Genomic DNA, 15,538 nt, shown 5'->3' with positions numbered 1-15,538 from the left:
AAACAAGACTAAAGAAAAAAAAAAAGAAAACTAACTGAAATAATGTTTACTGAAAACCAAAATAAAAAAATATATATATATAAATAGAAGAAATGTCTTTAGTCTTTTTCAAAACTCTCATGTCCTCCAGATTATGTATTTTTGGAACGGTTTGTGTTTTAATACAACTCCAATTTTATGTGAGTCTCGCATGGGTTCAAGTTTTTAAGCTGTGATTTTATGTTACATTGCGAGCCCCTAACCTAAAATGATTTCTGATCACCTTGTGGTAGACAATTAAGTTTTTTGAATTTGAACTGAATTTGAATAATCATGCAGAAGCACTGGTGCACGTTTGTTGAGACTGAAATGTCTACATGACTGTGAGTGAATTGCCTTCACAAAGTGCTGTGTCTGTCATGCCTTTTCTGAACATCTTAAATCTTACCCCTGAAAAATATCCCTCATCTTATAATAAAGAAAAAACATAATAAATAAACCAAACCTTAACATTTTTAACAATAAAAACTAAACTGAAACAAGATAGTCCACTGTGGAAACTAACTGAAACAAAACTGAATTGAAAACAAAAATGTGAAAAAAGAAATAACAACTAATGAGACTATAATCACTGTTTTTTACTCACAAAGATAAATTAGCAACTAACCATCAAGCGGCCCCTTGTGACAGCACTGTGAACATGTAGCAGAGAGCCATTGTCCTCTTCAAACACCTCAGCTGACCAAAGACAGCAGTTGACATGTGCCCACTCATTCTGGCCCAAGTACAGCAACCTGCCTGCTTCCTATGAAACAACAACACAAGGGAATTTGTGAACCACCTTGAGTAACCCATCAATGTCGACCGCACTGTATTTATAAGCAGTTCAGTCTCTTAGTTGAGTATCCAAAATGTTATTATAATTTTCTATTTTAAATGTGTAATTACTTACATTAGGTTTGAGGTCTCCATATTTTTGGCACAAAGAGCACTGTCTCTCATCATCCTTAGACCATCCGGTGTCTAAATCAGCTTTTGAAAGCCGTCCCCTTTTTCCTACAAAAATGTACCAAAGTAAAGATTCAAACACTGCACAAGATTAAAAAAAAAACATGTTGCCAGTTTTATTAACACCTCTCAAGAGAGCAATACCTTTGAATTTGAGCCTGACAGCCCTGCTGGTTTTGAAGTGGTTCCGGCTCGTTGGCTCCCCAGACATTGGAGAAAGTGCCTCTTCTTCCTTTACATCTAAACTTTGTCCGTTGTCCTCCTGCAGGAGCCCAAGTGGAGCCATGGACGAAAGTTCCTCCCTCTCCTGCCACTGGGCGTAAACATGCTCCGTTGTAGGAGGTTGAACAGCATGAGACAGCATCCCCCTATTTAAGAAAGAATTCATGACTTCAAAAGCTGATAAACATTTATTTTGATGTCCCTGAAAAACAGAGCAGTGCTTGTCACTTTAGATATATAGTACACCAAATGACACACCATAATTAGAATGACAATCTCTATATAATATTTGAGCTTACTACAGGAGCCATATATGCAAAGAGTGATTTTCACATTCAATGTCCACTTGTATTCAAACCAGCAAATAGAAACCATTACTTACATGGGTAAGTCTTTGGTACAAGGGTTCCACACCTTTGGGTCTTGGCTGTTGAACCAATTAAATACCTCCTCGAGGAGCTAAAGAGAAAAATCATGTCAGTATATTAGAAATGCTTTCTCACCTGTATTTCTAAAACTATTATAGAGCTTCTCAGTTTATCATTCTCCCATTAGCAATAAATAAATAAAAAGTTTATGGACAATTCTCAGAAATATCTGTACTACGTTTTTGGTCATACAGAACCTTTAAGTAGTAAGAGCGTGCCAGGGCAGTGGGTCTCTGCTCCTCTGGAAGATCGTCCTCTTGCTCAAGCCTCTTTCGCACCACCTGAACCACATCTTCATGGAACATTTTCTATAAAAAACAAGCATTGTTTTGCAACCATTATTTTGTGTACCTTAGCTTTTTCCCACCACTGCACAGGCATGATGCCTTGCAGAACAAAACCTAGATGCAGAACACTATTAGAGGTACGCTTGTTCAGTATCAAGTTATCATGGTATACCAGGGTATTTAGAAATCCTGAAGGTGTGATTTACAATGCTGTCAAAAACAGAGCTGCTCGTCTTTATTAAACTAACATAGAGATGCCATATTGTGGTGATGAATTGTACAGCACAGCATGCTCCACCTCTCGGTGAGACAGGCAGTTGAGCTGGGAAAGACTGATACTGCGAGTGGTGGGGGATAACGCAGTCATCAAGAGACAAGTAGAAAATCATGTGTACAGTGAAAAGCAGAAGCATAAAAGAAATGTAGTGAATAAATAAGAAACTAAAACACTTCCCACTGAGTAAGAGGTTGTTTGCTCACCAATGTGGTATAAAGGCCTTTGTCAAACTTCTTGCCTACAGCTCGGAGGTCACAGGCTGGCTGTCCTTCTATTCCACTGTCAGGATCAACCAACTTCTCACACTGCAGCACAAACCAAAGCATATTTTACATGCTACATCAGTACAAATATAAAGTATATACAAAATCCAGTCAACAGTAACACATTGTAGTTACTGTATTTAATCAACTTTAGGTTTTGCAAGCTCTCAACATAATCACATTATGTGACTTTCTTATTTGTCACATGGTATATGCAATTAATATAAAAAGTCTCCTACCTGGGAGCAGGTAACAAGGTGCTGGGTAAGGGTGGAGGAAAGCAAGCAAGCCAGCACCTTTTCCACCCCAGCCCTGAGCTCAATGTAGAGCAACTCTCTCCAGGCACTGGGCTGAGTCACACTGCACGGCCGACATGAATACACCACACTTTCTGGCAAGCTGGACAGGATCTCATACAGCTCATCTGAGAAAAGATTTACAGTAATTAAGCAAGAGAGGTTTTGTGAAATGCATGCAAATCCAAAATCTGTTCTCAATAGAAAATGTGTGCACTACATCATGTGCTCCTACTGCATGTCTGTGAAGAGGGCTTTGCGTGCACACTCCACAAATAGGTAATAACAAATAGTTTTGAGCTTTTTTCTTCTTCTTGCTACAGTTTTTGCCGTGCCTTTCCTTTGTTGTGTTTAAGCTGTGCAAATAAACCTAAAAACATCTGAGAACTAAAATTTAATAATATAATTATGTTTGCCATGACCTCATCAGTATTAATGAGCACAAAGCTTTGATGCGATCACTTCCAACTTTCATCCTCAGTAAGCTAAAGAATAAAAATCACCTGTTAGATCCTCACACTTGGCATGCACCCAGTGGTTACAGGTGCCACACTGCATCATCTGACTGTCATAGTCATTGTCCTCATAGCACTTGAAGCAGATTGGACAGTAGTTACCTTATGAGAGAAAAAGAGATCCAGAAGAGATTGGCGTCAGCATCAATCAGTAATACTGGTTGAGAATTAAGGAGCTGACAGATCACTACATGTGCTAAATGTTTAATCCTCACCCAGTTCATAGAGTTTCGAACAGTCTGGACAGAGTCCTTTGTCGTGGTTCCAGTCAGTGTCCCAGCTCTTCCCCGGTGTGACGCTACAACTTTTACACCTGATGCATGTCATACAGATCTACACAGAAACCATCATATTAATATGTATTCCAACCTCAGAGTGCTTACTGTTAACATATATAACTTTGTGGTTTTTTTTAAAATGTGAACCTACCCATGCTTTCCTCTTCTTGTTTTGTTTTGGATAGTTGGGTCCCAGACAAGAGCTATGATAACAGTTCTGGCATCGCTCACACTCCAACAATGGCTGACAGAGAAATGAAAAGTGTTATGCTTCGTGACGGAACTACATTAATAGTAAGAAGTAATATAGAACAAAACAAGTCAAATAAACAGGCTTTACCTTTGACTGCTTGTTTTTCCTGCCGCACACGTGGCAAAACTTGCAACGACGACAACACCAGTTTTCCTTGTTCTCCTCAGAGGGGCGTTCTGCTGGTTCAAGGCAAAACTGGTGGAAAGGCTCACAGCATACTTGGCAGTACAGCATCTGCAAAAGGATATACATGCATACATGAAGTATTTTTGAACTGATTCACATTCTTTTCATCTGTATCATTTGATGTTATGTTCTGTCAACTATCTCAACAAAAATAGAGCAGTGTTTTGTGGGCTAAAAAACTAAAACTAACATTCAATCAGCATGAGTCTGAGTAGATAATGACTGAATTTTCATTTTTGGATGAACTATCCCTTTAAGTGGTTACCTCATGTTGCCCTTTACTGGCACAAAGGAAGCAGACATAGGGGGGCATGAGCGGCGCAGAGGTTAATATACTTAGACCACCCATATTCCAGACATTCTCCAAAGTACAGTCCTCCTGAAAACAAAGACACAACACTATCAACAGCTGAGAAAACTTTGTTCCAAGTAGTTAGCAGCATAATACTGTCTGCTGAACAGTATCATGAGGAAAACAATACAGATACATAATATTGTTTTATATCATGATGTTGTTACATAGTGGGGTGATTATGTGAGGGGTTTACAGGTTTACATTTTAAGTACTGAGAGAAGTGGTAAGCTAAACTGTACCTTTTTAAAAAAAAATATTTAAGATACTTTACATTTTTGTACTTGCTAAAATATTGTTCTCAAGGTAAAATATGCCACTGAAGAGATCACCTGAATTTCATTTCTCATGAGTATTTACATTACAGTATGCAGTAAGTGCAATACATCCATTGGAATAAAAAGTAAATAGTGACCTCTAGTGGACAAAAATAATGTTTTGACAAGCACAATTACGGCACTCTGAACATAATACATTTTCACTGTAATGAAGTTTTAAAGAAAACAAAAATGTTAAATTGTCCAACCTCAATCATATTTAGAATGGTTTGCACCAAACAGGAATTCTGTGACTGTTGTAACTACTAAACATCAACTTACAAGAAGTGTGTTAGAGTATAATGTAATGTAACGAGTGACCTACCTTGAAGTCAACCCTGATTTTGTGAGTAGGTTTAGAACACTCAACTTCTCTCTGCTCAAACCCATGGGCGAGGGCAGCCAGGACACTCGGGGGAGTCTCCTCCAAAGGACCCTGAGAGAAAACCATAGCATGAATGTGGGCAGTAATGGACACAATAAAAGTGCCAAATTACCTGCTTTTAAATACACATTCTCATAGGCCTCATGGATATCCTGTGTAGTGTGCACACATGAATTGTTTGGCCACTATATGTGGACTTTTGTCAAAGCTGCTGCTTTGACCTCACAAAAACCTCCTCAAATGTGGCCATGTCTAGTTAAGTTCACATTGTTAAAAATTGGAAGTTCAGGAAAGATATTCCACACACATATGCTGCTATTTTTATTCCTATATTTTATTATTAATATATTATTAGTATTTTAGAATTCTTAAAGCTGGATTTATGGTTGATGGGTTAATAGAAATCCCACTGTAGATATCCAAGGTATAGCTTTTACTCTTATTTCCCAAATGAACCCTTTTTACATGTATCATTACCGAATAGGTGATTATTGCAGTGCAATTGCTGTTTATGCTCATTTATGTCATTCTGATCGTGATCATCAGAGGGTCTGCTATGCAGATTGCTTTGCTAGATGTGTGTTACTCAGAAGTAGACTACTGAGTCTTTTTTAAACTTTCTTAATCTTGTCTTGACTATCAGCAATCTCCATCTGCAGCAAAAACTTGAGAAAACACAAGCAGCACATGAAGACCAATGACAGTTCTTGTGGTACCCACATGCTTTCTCTGTAACCGCCTCGACGTTAAGAGGAAGCACACGTCAGCTAAGGTGGCTCAAGTGTGTAGGCTGCGCTATGAAGTAACTCCTCAACACGCTACCATAACTCAAACTCAAGACTGGCTCATGTTTCATGTGGAAATGGATGTGTCAGGGAATAAAGAATCAACACTTTAGTCATATTTGAGTTGCAACAAAGACCATGCATTATATTGATTGAAATGATGTTGAAGGCACCACAGTATTATAAATCTTAGTTGAGGAGTGGCTGAACAAGAACTAGAACCTGGCTACCAGAAGTGCATATTTACTTTTGAAAAATGAAACTGCAGAAATAGACAGCATGTCCTGGATTTGCAAAAAAGAACAGGAAGGAATGAGGAGGTTTCTCTGCTTCACTGTGCCAAAAGCTGGTATCCTGCACCAGCCAAAAGCAGCAGGATACAAGCAACACAGTACTTGGCTTGTCCTCAGAAAAAAAAAAATCAGCAGGTTGGTGTCATAGGATTGTGACAATATGGTAATAATGGTAATAATATGGATCAGTCAATGTAGTGTGCCAGTGCTGACTTTTTTGAAAAAATGTTGCACAGTCTTGACACTTAATATGTGGCACAGTCCATTAAATACAAAACAACACTGCCACTAACGCAAATTGTGTATGAAAAACTCAGAATTACCCACCTTCTCAGGTTTACGTCGACTAGATGGTACACGATGTGAGCTGGACTTTCGATGCCTGACTTCATCGTCTGAAATGTCTCCAAGGAATCCATCCAGTGATACAAAGTCTTAAAAGGACAAGAAAAAAAATACATCATTAAGAAGCACACCACAAGGCTTGATACTCTTTCAAGGAAAGAAGTACAAATTCAAAGAAATGCATGTACAAAGAGTGCTCTTCACTTTAAACAGATACAGATCATCTGTGATGATGAGCAGGGCCACGCGATATAGCCGGTATCATGACAAAATGTCTCATTTCAGTCCACATCAATAATTATTGCAAATTTTTAATTACCCATTTTAAATAAAGACAGAGAAAAAAGGTTGAATTTAACCACTTTATTTAGTTTAACCTCACTGTCTACACTTGTGATAGGTTGGAAATTCTACAAGTTTTGTTTTTATTTAAACAGACAACCCCTCCAAAGTTTTTGGTAATTACTGAAGTATTTTAACCCTTGTTACAGTCTTTACGTCACAGTAATACACTTTTCAGGTCAATAGATGGTGCTCTGATGCTGCTGTGCATCCTCGAGAGAAGTGCCATTCAAACTCTTTGTGCTCAAGGCCATTTTTACATTTCTTTTATTATTTAACTGTATAACAATTAATTTACCTAAAATACATATAAAAATCTCTAATTAATATTTCAATATTTTATTCAATCATAAACCTGAAATACTGGCACAGAGCACATTAGAATAATGATAGGGGTGGCATATTTTAAAGTTTGTCTAATTTCTACCCTATTTAATAGACTCCATGTCAGTCGCTTAATCTGAAAATACTGGACCTCAAATCAAAAGGAGCTGTGATGCATATTAATTTATTATTATTGTTATTGTTATTATTATTATTTAATCATTAATCACTGTTGACCCTTCACTGAACAGGACAATCAGTATTTTGACTTAAAACTTAAACAGTTTATGACATGGAATTATTTCATCATTGGAGTCATTTGCAGATAAGATGATCATTGGCACTGTATTTTTGCATCAGTGTGGCCAAAGAAAATACTTTTTGTCGTTTTTTTCCTGACTGAAATGAATTACAGACAGTCTTAAACATTAGCTTTACCCATTTCTGTCTCATACATGGCTGATAAACTGAACAGAAAAGACAAAACGGCAGAATGACTAGATGACTCATGGGTTAAAGTTAACAGCAGCAACACAGACATCACTTTTAACACAGGGGTAATGAAGAAACCTCTAGAAAATCTATTTAAAATAACTTCTACAAACAGAAACACGTTCCACGTGTTGATAATCCTCATATATTGTGCTTTAGTGATGACACAAAGTAAACAGGGCGATGCTGCTGCTGCAGCTGCAGGAGGAGGACAGGTCACTCAGTGCTTTACTTCCAAGGCTCATGTGGAGCAGCTGTCCTGCTGTGGTAAGTCATGTCTTGTTTGTGGAGCTAAAGAGAGCCAAACTGTTGTGTCCCAGTCAAAAAATATGTATATACACAATACACATACAATACTTTAGATGACTGCGGTAAGGCTGGATCTCTGCAGCTTGTTCTCTGGGGGAAACCATGCTCTGACCAGGAACACCAGCTCATAGCGACGCGTTGATGCACAATATGCAAATCACTGTATTTTCATAACTGATGACATCACCAAATCCCCCAACCCAAATAGGCTCTTTATGAGCTAGGGAGAGAGCAAACTGTTTCACTTGTAGCCACTCCACTATCAAGGGATATTATAAGCTTTGTGTATTCATTATGTGCTTAAATGACCGTTTGAGCTAATTTTTGTTAGTTTCACTTAAATGCATTAAATGCAGACAATTTTCTCATCAATACTGATGAAGTGTCTATCACCACTACATATCGCTACTGTGTTGTCACTCAGGCCCAGTGTTGAGAACAAAAATACTCAACTAGATCATGAATGAAGCATCTGTCTCATCTGTTTTCTGAATGTTACATTACCTTGATTGAAACGAGGTCCAGCGCCCCTTCTCCTGGCTGGTGAGGCAGAGTTTTGGACAGCTTTGTCATCCAGATCGGAGTCATAGTCCACCAAGTCAAAGTAGACTCTGGGTTTCACAACACGCTTTGGCTGCTTCCTTACTGATGGACTGTGGCTGTTGCCCTGGAGACCAGAGGGCGAGTCCGCAGCTCCCTCGTTCCCTTCGTCATTACTTGAATGACCCCCACTGAGAGAGGATCGCCGACGCTTAGAGGCAGCTTAAGAAAAAAAAAAAAAAGAAGTGGCCTTTAACTGACTATACTGAAAATTAGTATTAGAGCAACATCAAATTTGCACATTCAAGTAAAAATTACCTTTGGGTGCTGTTCTTCCACTAAGTCTGCGTGCTTTTCTCTCTTCAATTTGATCACACCTCTTATACCTTGTGGTAAAAAAAAATTAAGGAAAAAAAACAAAAAAAATTAGTTTCTTGATAATTTTAAAGACTATGAGGTGCTCAGCTACAGCTTGGAATTAAGAAAAGTCAACTTACACACAACACTGCCGTTTGGTATTGGGACCACCAAACTTGGGTTTGTCAAGGCAGTTCATGCACTTGCCACAATCGTCCTCGTGGTTACAGCCTTTACACACTCCGCACCTCCGAGAGCGATAACCAAATGGTCCCAGTCCTTTCCGTTTCACAAAATTCGACGGCTTCTTGACTTTGATGACCTTTGGATCTGACAGTCCGGGACTGTCTGATTCAGAGGGAGACCCAACATCTGCAACATCAATAGGTCATTTGTCAGTTAAGTAGTACATTATTCACCTTTGAGCATGTGGTAGAAAAAAAGCAAAAAAAAGAGGGAGCAATTTTTATTTGGACATTCACAAATATTCAGAAACTAATAAATTGTAGTGGTCGACTAATACGGGTTTTTCCAATAGGTGATGCTGATATTTAGAGAGTAGGGCAGCTGATGGCTGATATATAATGCCAATATCAAAACAAAGAAATGTCATGTATAAATCAGTTATTCCATAAATATTGCAATGTAATATACATGGTTATCTTAGCCAGCAACATGTTTTTGACTGCATTTTTTCTTGATTAATGAAATAGAAAAATACATTGATTATGCCGTAGATTTCCGAGTGTGACTGACTGGTATTCAAGGGAGACTGGGGTACAGTGTATAAGAAGCAACATCATTCAACTGCATTACTGTGTTCATTAACACTAGCTTGTAATACTTTTAGAGTAGATTTGCTGTCATTCAGGATGGGAGAAACATGGCCTCATGAGCACAGGCATCAGCTGAAGCAAATTATTTCAAAATGCCGGTCTAATTAATCACTAATAGACTGTCTGTTAAAAATGTCCTTCTGGTTAAGCTCTACACAATCAAATAGCATTACAAAGGGTAGGGATACATTAAAAGTTTGGAAAAGCAGAATATGTGGTAAGGCTTTAGCAATAAACCAGTATTTAACCATTGTAAATAAATTATCAATGTTAAGACTTTTGATGGTTCAATCCATAGTGCAGTTCATTTGTTTCCAGTCTACAAATAAAGAGATGGACACAGACACCTTAAGAGTAGGGGTGTAACTGGAGTTGTGATGGATGGTACACAGAGAAAAGGCTATATAGTCCCACATCTCCTCTGACGTAAGAGTAACGTGGCTCCTTTAAGGAATACAGCAATGTGCAGCATGAGTGGCACTGGTTAATCAAGGTGAGAGCAAGCTGCAAACTGATGCTGTTCATAGCAGAGCAGAAACTTAACCCTAAATTGTCTTTCTGATGTGTAACAGACAGTTTTCCCAACTGCTGGAAAAGAGAAGGTGGTTAGTCCTGAAGTAAGCTGTAGTGGTCTTTCTAACATGACGTATATGGCAGCGCTGACTCATAAGTGTATTAATACATACAAGTCATGATACATGCATTGTAAGATTGACCCTTCAAAATAAAATTTGTAGTGATGGCGGTGATGAGTTCAGTCCTGTGGTTGGCATCACGTAACTGTGGTACTGCGGTAATGCATTTATCGTCACACCCCTAGGTTGTGATTTGTATAGAACACTGATGCATTAACTGTAAATTATTCTGATTCAATGCATCCATCTGCTAAAAGAAATAATTAAATTTCCCTCCTAAACCACCCTCTGCCAAGACTGAGAAACAAACTAGTACAAATCACCATTTCTGCCACAACTACTGCTCCTACCATCAAATCATCACATTCAAGTCATTAGAGTTCTATAAGTGAATCCAGAAAAGTCTGCCAATCAGTTTAAACCTACCCTTAGCAATGTCTGAAGGAGAAATGCCAGTTCTTTCATGAAGAGGCAAGGCGCTAAGTCTGGGAATGTCATCTGGCACCAAGGCTCGAGGCTGCCCCAGCACCACTGACGCAGCACGACACACATGCTTGATACGTGGACCTCCTGCTCTACGGAACTCCTGGCACAGTGGGGAGATGAGCTGTGGCTGGGGAAAAAAAGGAAATTCAAAAAAGTCTAATCAGGATCAAAGCACTAGTGTGAGGCATCTGGAAGGGGGCTCTTTTGTTTTTTTCAAAACTGAATCAGTCACAAATTTCACTGCAGTACACTGGACAGAGCAAGGTTTCATTTGCAAAGCTTCTACTATAGCAGAAAGTGAAACCAACAACTACAAACATGGGTAAAAGACAGAAACAAGATTTTTAGGTTGGATCGATTTCCTGCTTTGGGCCTATTGATTTGTACACTTACTTGTCCTTGAGGTGGCTCTGTCTTGACTGCAACATGAGCATCAAGCTGAACCCTCTGCTTCCTCCTTTGTCTCTTAGAGCTTGCATCTCGAGACCTGGCGCCAATTGAGCCAGATAACAGCTACAGGGTTAACAGACAAAAATCATGACATCAATAGAAGCCTCTGAAAACTAGAAGATCACCCTGCATCATCCGTAACAATTTTGTTTTTAAATGAGGACCTCCTCATCTGTGACAGGTCCAGTTCCATAGAATTTATCTAATAATGAACAATTAAAAGTCTAACAATGACACGTGGTGATCGTGACCTTACCCCAGATGACTTTAGCTGTTTCTGCTGGTCAATCTTAATGAGCTGGACCTTGGCTTTCCTGAGGAGATTTAACATTCTTTTATTTGTACCAGAGAGACGTGCTCTTTGTGAAGCTCCCTTCTCCACAGATCCAAGATCTTCACCTGTGCCTGAGATCTGTTCTGACTGCAGCTCTCCTGTGAACATACAGTAACATGTGCCATTTTCTAGTCCAGAAAAAGTAGTAAAGCAAATATATCAAAGCAAATGTGTTGATTTTCTAATCATGTTTCTTACCTGAGTGAGGTTGGGCAGTATCTTTCCCTGCTAAATCCCCCTCTTTACTGTGCTGAAGTGCAATGGACTTGGAGTTCATAGTCCTAACGCACACAGAGACTTTTCTCACCACTCCAGGAGAATCAAGGTCTTCTATCTTGAGCTTGGCTTTGTCCTTCTCTGCGTTAGTATTCCGTTGCCTAAGGCTAATGCTCATGGCCTCATCATCGAGTCCTTCTGCTAAGTCAACAGGAGGCTGAGGAGGTTTACTCATATTGTCCATCTCTGTTGTGTTTTTGCTTTTTGGAAGTCCTGTGTGCACCCTCTTTATTTTTTGATAAATCTTGAGGTGATCTGTTTGTTTGTTGAACTTAGGGGAACTTTTCTTTTTCTGAGAATCCAGTAGGTCAGTAGATAGTTCTGTGGGCTTATCAACTGGTGTAGATAAAAACAGATCCTCACATTTGCTCTCTGGAGTTGTGTCCAGTGTATACAATTCTTCTCTAGGCTCTTCAGGCAAATTCCACTTGAAACTAGAGTTCTTTAGAAGAGACTTCTTCTTCTTCTCAATTTTGCCACTTTTTCTCTCAGAAAATAGGCTGTCAGCTAGATTAATCTCATCATCTACGTCCTGAGCTGAAAACAGATCAACATCCAATTGAGCTTCACTCAATATGTCCTCCTCATCAACTGGCAGAATAGGGGATATTGCTCTGACTGACCCATCATCTCGCCTCTTTGGCGGACGCATTTGCAAACCCAGCTGTAAACCCTTCTTTGGAGAGTTTCTTCGAGGCAATACTGACATTCCAGCATCATCCATGAACCTTTGTGGTGTCTTGATCACTCGTGAGGATCTAGCACTTACAACAGGCATAATGAAGTGCTTGATGTTTTTTACAAACTTTGATTTCCCAGGCTGGACATCTATAACATCTGCTTGCCCCCCATCAACTAATGTGTCTGTTTCTTCCTGCTTCAAACTATCTTTCTCAAGCCCCATTTCTATCAGCTTAGAAATTATTTTAGCTTGTGGTTTTGGTCTTTTGGATCCAAATAATTGAGGCCCCGACTGTTTCTTTTTGTACTTTTTTTGTATACCAATAAGTTTGGGGCTTGGGGCTTGTGTGGTAGATGCCAATGTGGTGGCAAGTGAACTATCCTCCTCAACAATTTTGTCACCATTTTCAGAGGATTTTAGTGGAGCAAACTTTCCATCTCTGCTCCTGTGCCTGTGTTTCTGACGCTGCCCAATCAAACTTTTACGCCTCTTTTTTACTTTTTTCAGAGATTTCTTTTTCAGGCACAGTGTTTTTGGATCACTTGCTTGACTTTCTGACACTAAAGATTGTTGACTTTCTGACACTACAGATTTCTGACTTTCTGACACTGACGAGTGTTGATTTTCTGAGACTAATGATTGTTGACTATCTATCAACTGAATATCAGTTTCCTCTTTTACCGGTGTCTGTATCTGCTCTTCTTGCACTGACATAGAGTCCTGTTTTGCCTCAGGCTGGGTGCAATCCCTTGTTTCTGACTGAGTTACCTCTTTTTCTAAAGGCTGAGTATCTTCCTTTAGCACAGACTCTGCGATAGTAGCTTCAACTGTAGCTTCAACTGTAGCTTCAATAGTTGCTTCAACAGTAGCTTCAATTGTAGCTTCAACAGTAGCTTCAACAGTAGCCAACTCTGTGCTGACGGCAGTTTGAGGGAGAACAGCTTTCTTCCTCTGAACAGACCTCTTTTTCCCTACTTTATTATTTCTACATCTTCTAGGTTTGGAAGGCACAGGCAATGGTTTGGCCTCTTTGATCTGTGGTTCCACTTCAATCTCCACCTTCTTATTCTCCACCTTCTGGGGAGAAACTGTATCTGGCATCTGTGGGGGATCACCAGCGATCTTTGAGGAATCCTTATCAGGAACTTCAGTGGAGTTTACACAGGCTAACTGTGAGGAGTCCTCAGCCAAAACCTGACAGGAGTTGTTAGGAAGACCATGTGAGCTAGAATCTTCAGCTGAAGCCTGAGAAGCATCTTCGACATGCACCTGCGGAGTATCTTCAACCTGCGGACTCGTTCTTAGCCTCCGTTTCGGTGTGGTCACTGGCTTATGACTGACAGACTTTGTCTGCGGTGACTCAATGCTTGATGTCCTCCTCCTTAGTCTCCTAGTGGGTGTGACCTCAGTATCCAAAGATGATGATTTATCCTCATTAGCTTCACTTAGATCTTTCAGAACATCCTCTTTCTTTTCAGGCACCGGACTAACTTGCTGAATTAAAAAGGACGGCTTTGAGCTTTTATGTTTACCAGGAGAGGATACCTTCTTGATCTGAAGAGGTGGCACAACTTTCCCACAATCCATTTTAGTCATTTCCTGTGGAGGTGTTTCATTTACGTTTTCCACTTCAGCTTCTACTGGTAAAGCTGACTTTTCCTCAATTGACAAGACAGCCTTGTTTTGAGAACACTTCTCATTATTGTCCAAGATTTTGCTCTCTTGTAGGACTAAGTTATCTGGTCTAGATTTTTTATCCCTCCCCTTCAAACTCTTGGTGACACTTGTGTCACAAAAAGTGGACTGATCCACTTCATTCACAGTCTGATCTTTTATTTTGACAGTGTTTTCTACACCCTGTTTTGGAGTTCCTACTTTCTCTAACGTTAAAGTCCAAACATATTTTTTCACCTTCTTCTTTCGAGTAGAGTTCTTCCCACTGGCCTGTGCATCATATTTTGGGTTTCTGATCTTTCTCAACTTTAAGCTTGGGACCTTTGCTTCCTCATTTTTCAAAGGTAAACTCTCACTGGATTTTACAGACAAATTCTCAATATCTGTGGATGATGGACCATGGTTTTCTGGCATCATAACATCTTTATTCAGCCTCTTGCTTTGCCTTCGTCCATCACTTTTCGCTGACTGCTTGGCTTCCATGTTTTTAGAAACTTCTGGCTTCTTTGACTCCACCAGAACAACATCACTTTTAGTCAGACTTACTGGTTCAGCTGCACTGTCTAAAGCTCTTTTAGAAAGTGGGTTTGTGACTCTGTTGCTCCTGCGAATCCCCAGTTGATTAACTTCAGAACTTTTCTCTGTCACAATTTCCGTATGCTTTAATTTCTTTGCATTTGTTTTTGGTTCTACAGTCCCACTTTCCTTTACAGTGTCTAATCGATCAGCTGATTTTCTCTCCTTTGATTTTTGGTCATCAACCACAACTTTGGCGCTAGTCTGGCAGACAGGCTCTGTCTTTGAAGCAGATCTTCCACGCCGTCTTGCAGGTACATGCCCCCCTCCTTTATCTTCTGTGCCATCTTTATCCTCATGTGGTTCAGTTTTTAATTTGACATGAGCACTTGAAATCTGGTTGCCCTGAATGTCCTTAGCTTTAGGCTGGGCCTGAATTCCTTTTATCTTCAACTTCTTTGCAGATTTTTTATTAGGCTCCTTTATGTTTTTCACTTTCTTTTTGGCCACCAACTTTATAGTAATCCTTGGTGCTGCTGATGAGGCTCCGCTTTTAGTGGACTGTCGATCCATAGTGTTTTTTCCTTTCGAACCTTTCCTGCAATCCCTTGCAGGTTCTGCTTCAGGAGATATGCTGTGTATTTCCTCCAAAGATTTTACATCTTTTACAGGATCAGGAGCGGTAATAGCTGCCTCCACTGCTGGCGTTTTAAGTGATAGCTTTTCACTTTGTCTTTTAGATTTTGTGTTGACAGCATCACCTGCAAAACAAACATAAAATAGTAAATAATACAAAACACAGTTCCTCCACTCAAT

General features: G+C 39.5%; 1 protein-coding gene across 2 annotated transcripts in view; it reads right to left on the bottom strand.

Moving 5' to 3' along the window:
* The window catches only part of kmt2bb (lysine (K)-specific methyltransferase 2Bb), a 29,901-nt gene that overhangs the window by 11,836 nt on the left and 2,527 nt on the right, over positions 1–15,538 (bottom strand). For both annotated transcript variants that reach the window (XM_084726395.1, XM_084726396.1), the window contains exons 3-23: positions 11,773–15,483; positions 11,497–11,672; positions 11,184–11,303; positions 10,731–10,917; positions 8,974–9,205; positions 8,795–8,862; positions 8,441–8,698; positions 6,452–6,558; positions 4,987–5,097; positions 4,258–4,371; positions 3,894–4,040; positions 3,705–3,797; positions 3,491–3,608; positions 3,264–3,377; positions 2,704–2,888; positions 2,405–2,506; positions 1,835–1,945; positions 1,592–1,668; positions 1,132–1,355; positions 932–1,035; positions 647–784 (exon numbers count right to left, since the gene is read on the bottom strand). In XM_084726395.1, coding sequence (XP_084582521.1) covers positions 647–784; positions 932–1,035; positions 1,132–1,355; positions 1,592–1,668; positions 1,835–1,945; positions 2,405–2,506; positions 2,704–2,888; positions 3,264–3,377; positions 3,491–3,608; positions 3,705–3,797; positions 3,894–4,040; positions 4,258–4,371; positions 4,987–5,097; positions 6,452–6,558; positions 8,441–8,698; positions 8,795–8,862; positions 8,974–9,205; positions 10,731–10,917; positions 11,184–11,303; positions 11,497–11,672; positions 11,773–15,483 — 6,497 coding nt within the window. The remainder of the gene's footprint in view (positions 1–646; positions 785–931; positions 1,036–1,131; positions 1,356–1,591; positions 1,669–1,834; positions 1,946–2,404; positions 2,507–2,703; positions 2,889–3,263; positions 3,378–3,490; positions 3,609–3,704; positions 3,798–3,893; positions 4,041–4,257; positions 4,372–4,986; positions 5,098–6,451; positions 6,559–8,440; positions 8,699–8,794; positions 8,863–8,973; positions 9,206–10,730; positions 10,918–11,183; positions 11,304–11,496; positions 11,673–11,772; positions 15,484–15,538) is intronic.

The sequence above is a fragment of the Lutjanus erythropterus genome, chromosome 9 (assembly GCF_056507025.1).
Source record: "Lutjanus erythropterus isolate fLutEry1 chromosome 9, fLutEry1.hap2, whole genome shotgun sequence".
Taxonomy (NCBI): Eukaryota; Metazoa; Chordata; class Actinopteri; order Lutjaniformes; family Lutjanidae; genus Lutjanus; species Lutjanus erythropterus.
Note: the sequence above shows the minus strand (reverse complement) of the source record. Positions and strands in the feature narration are given on the sequence as shown.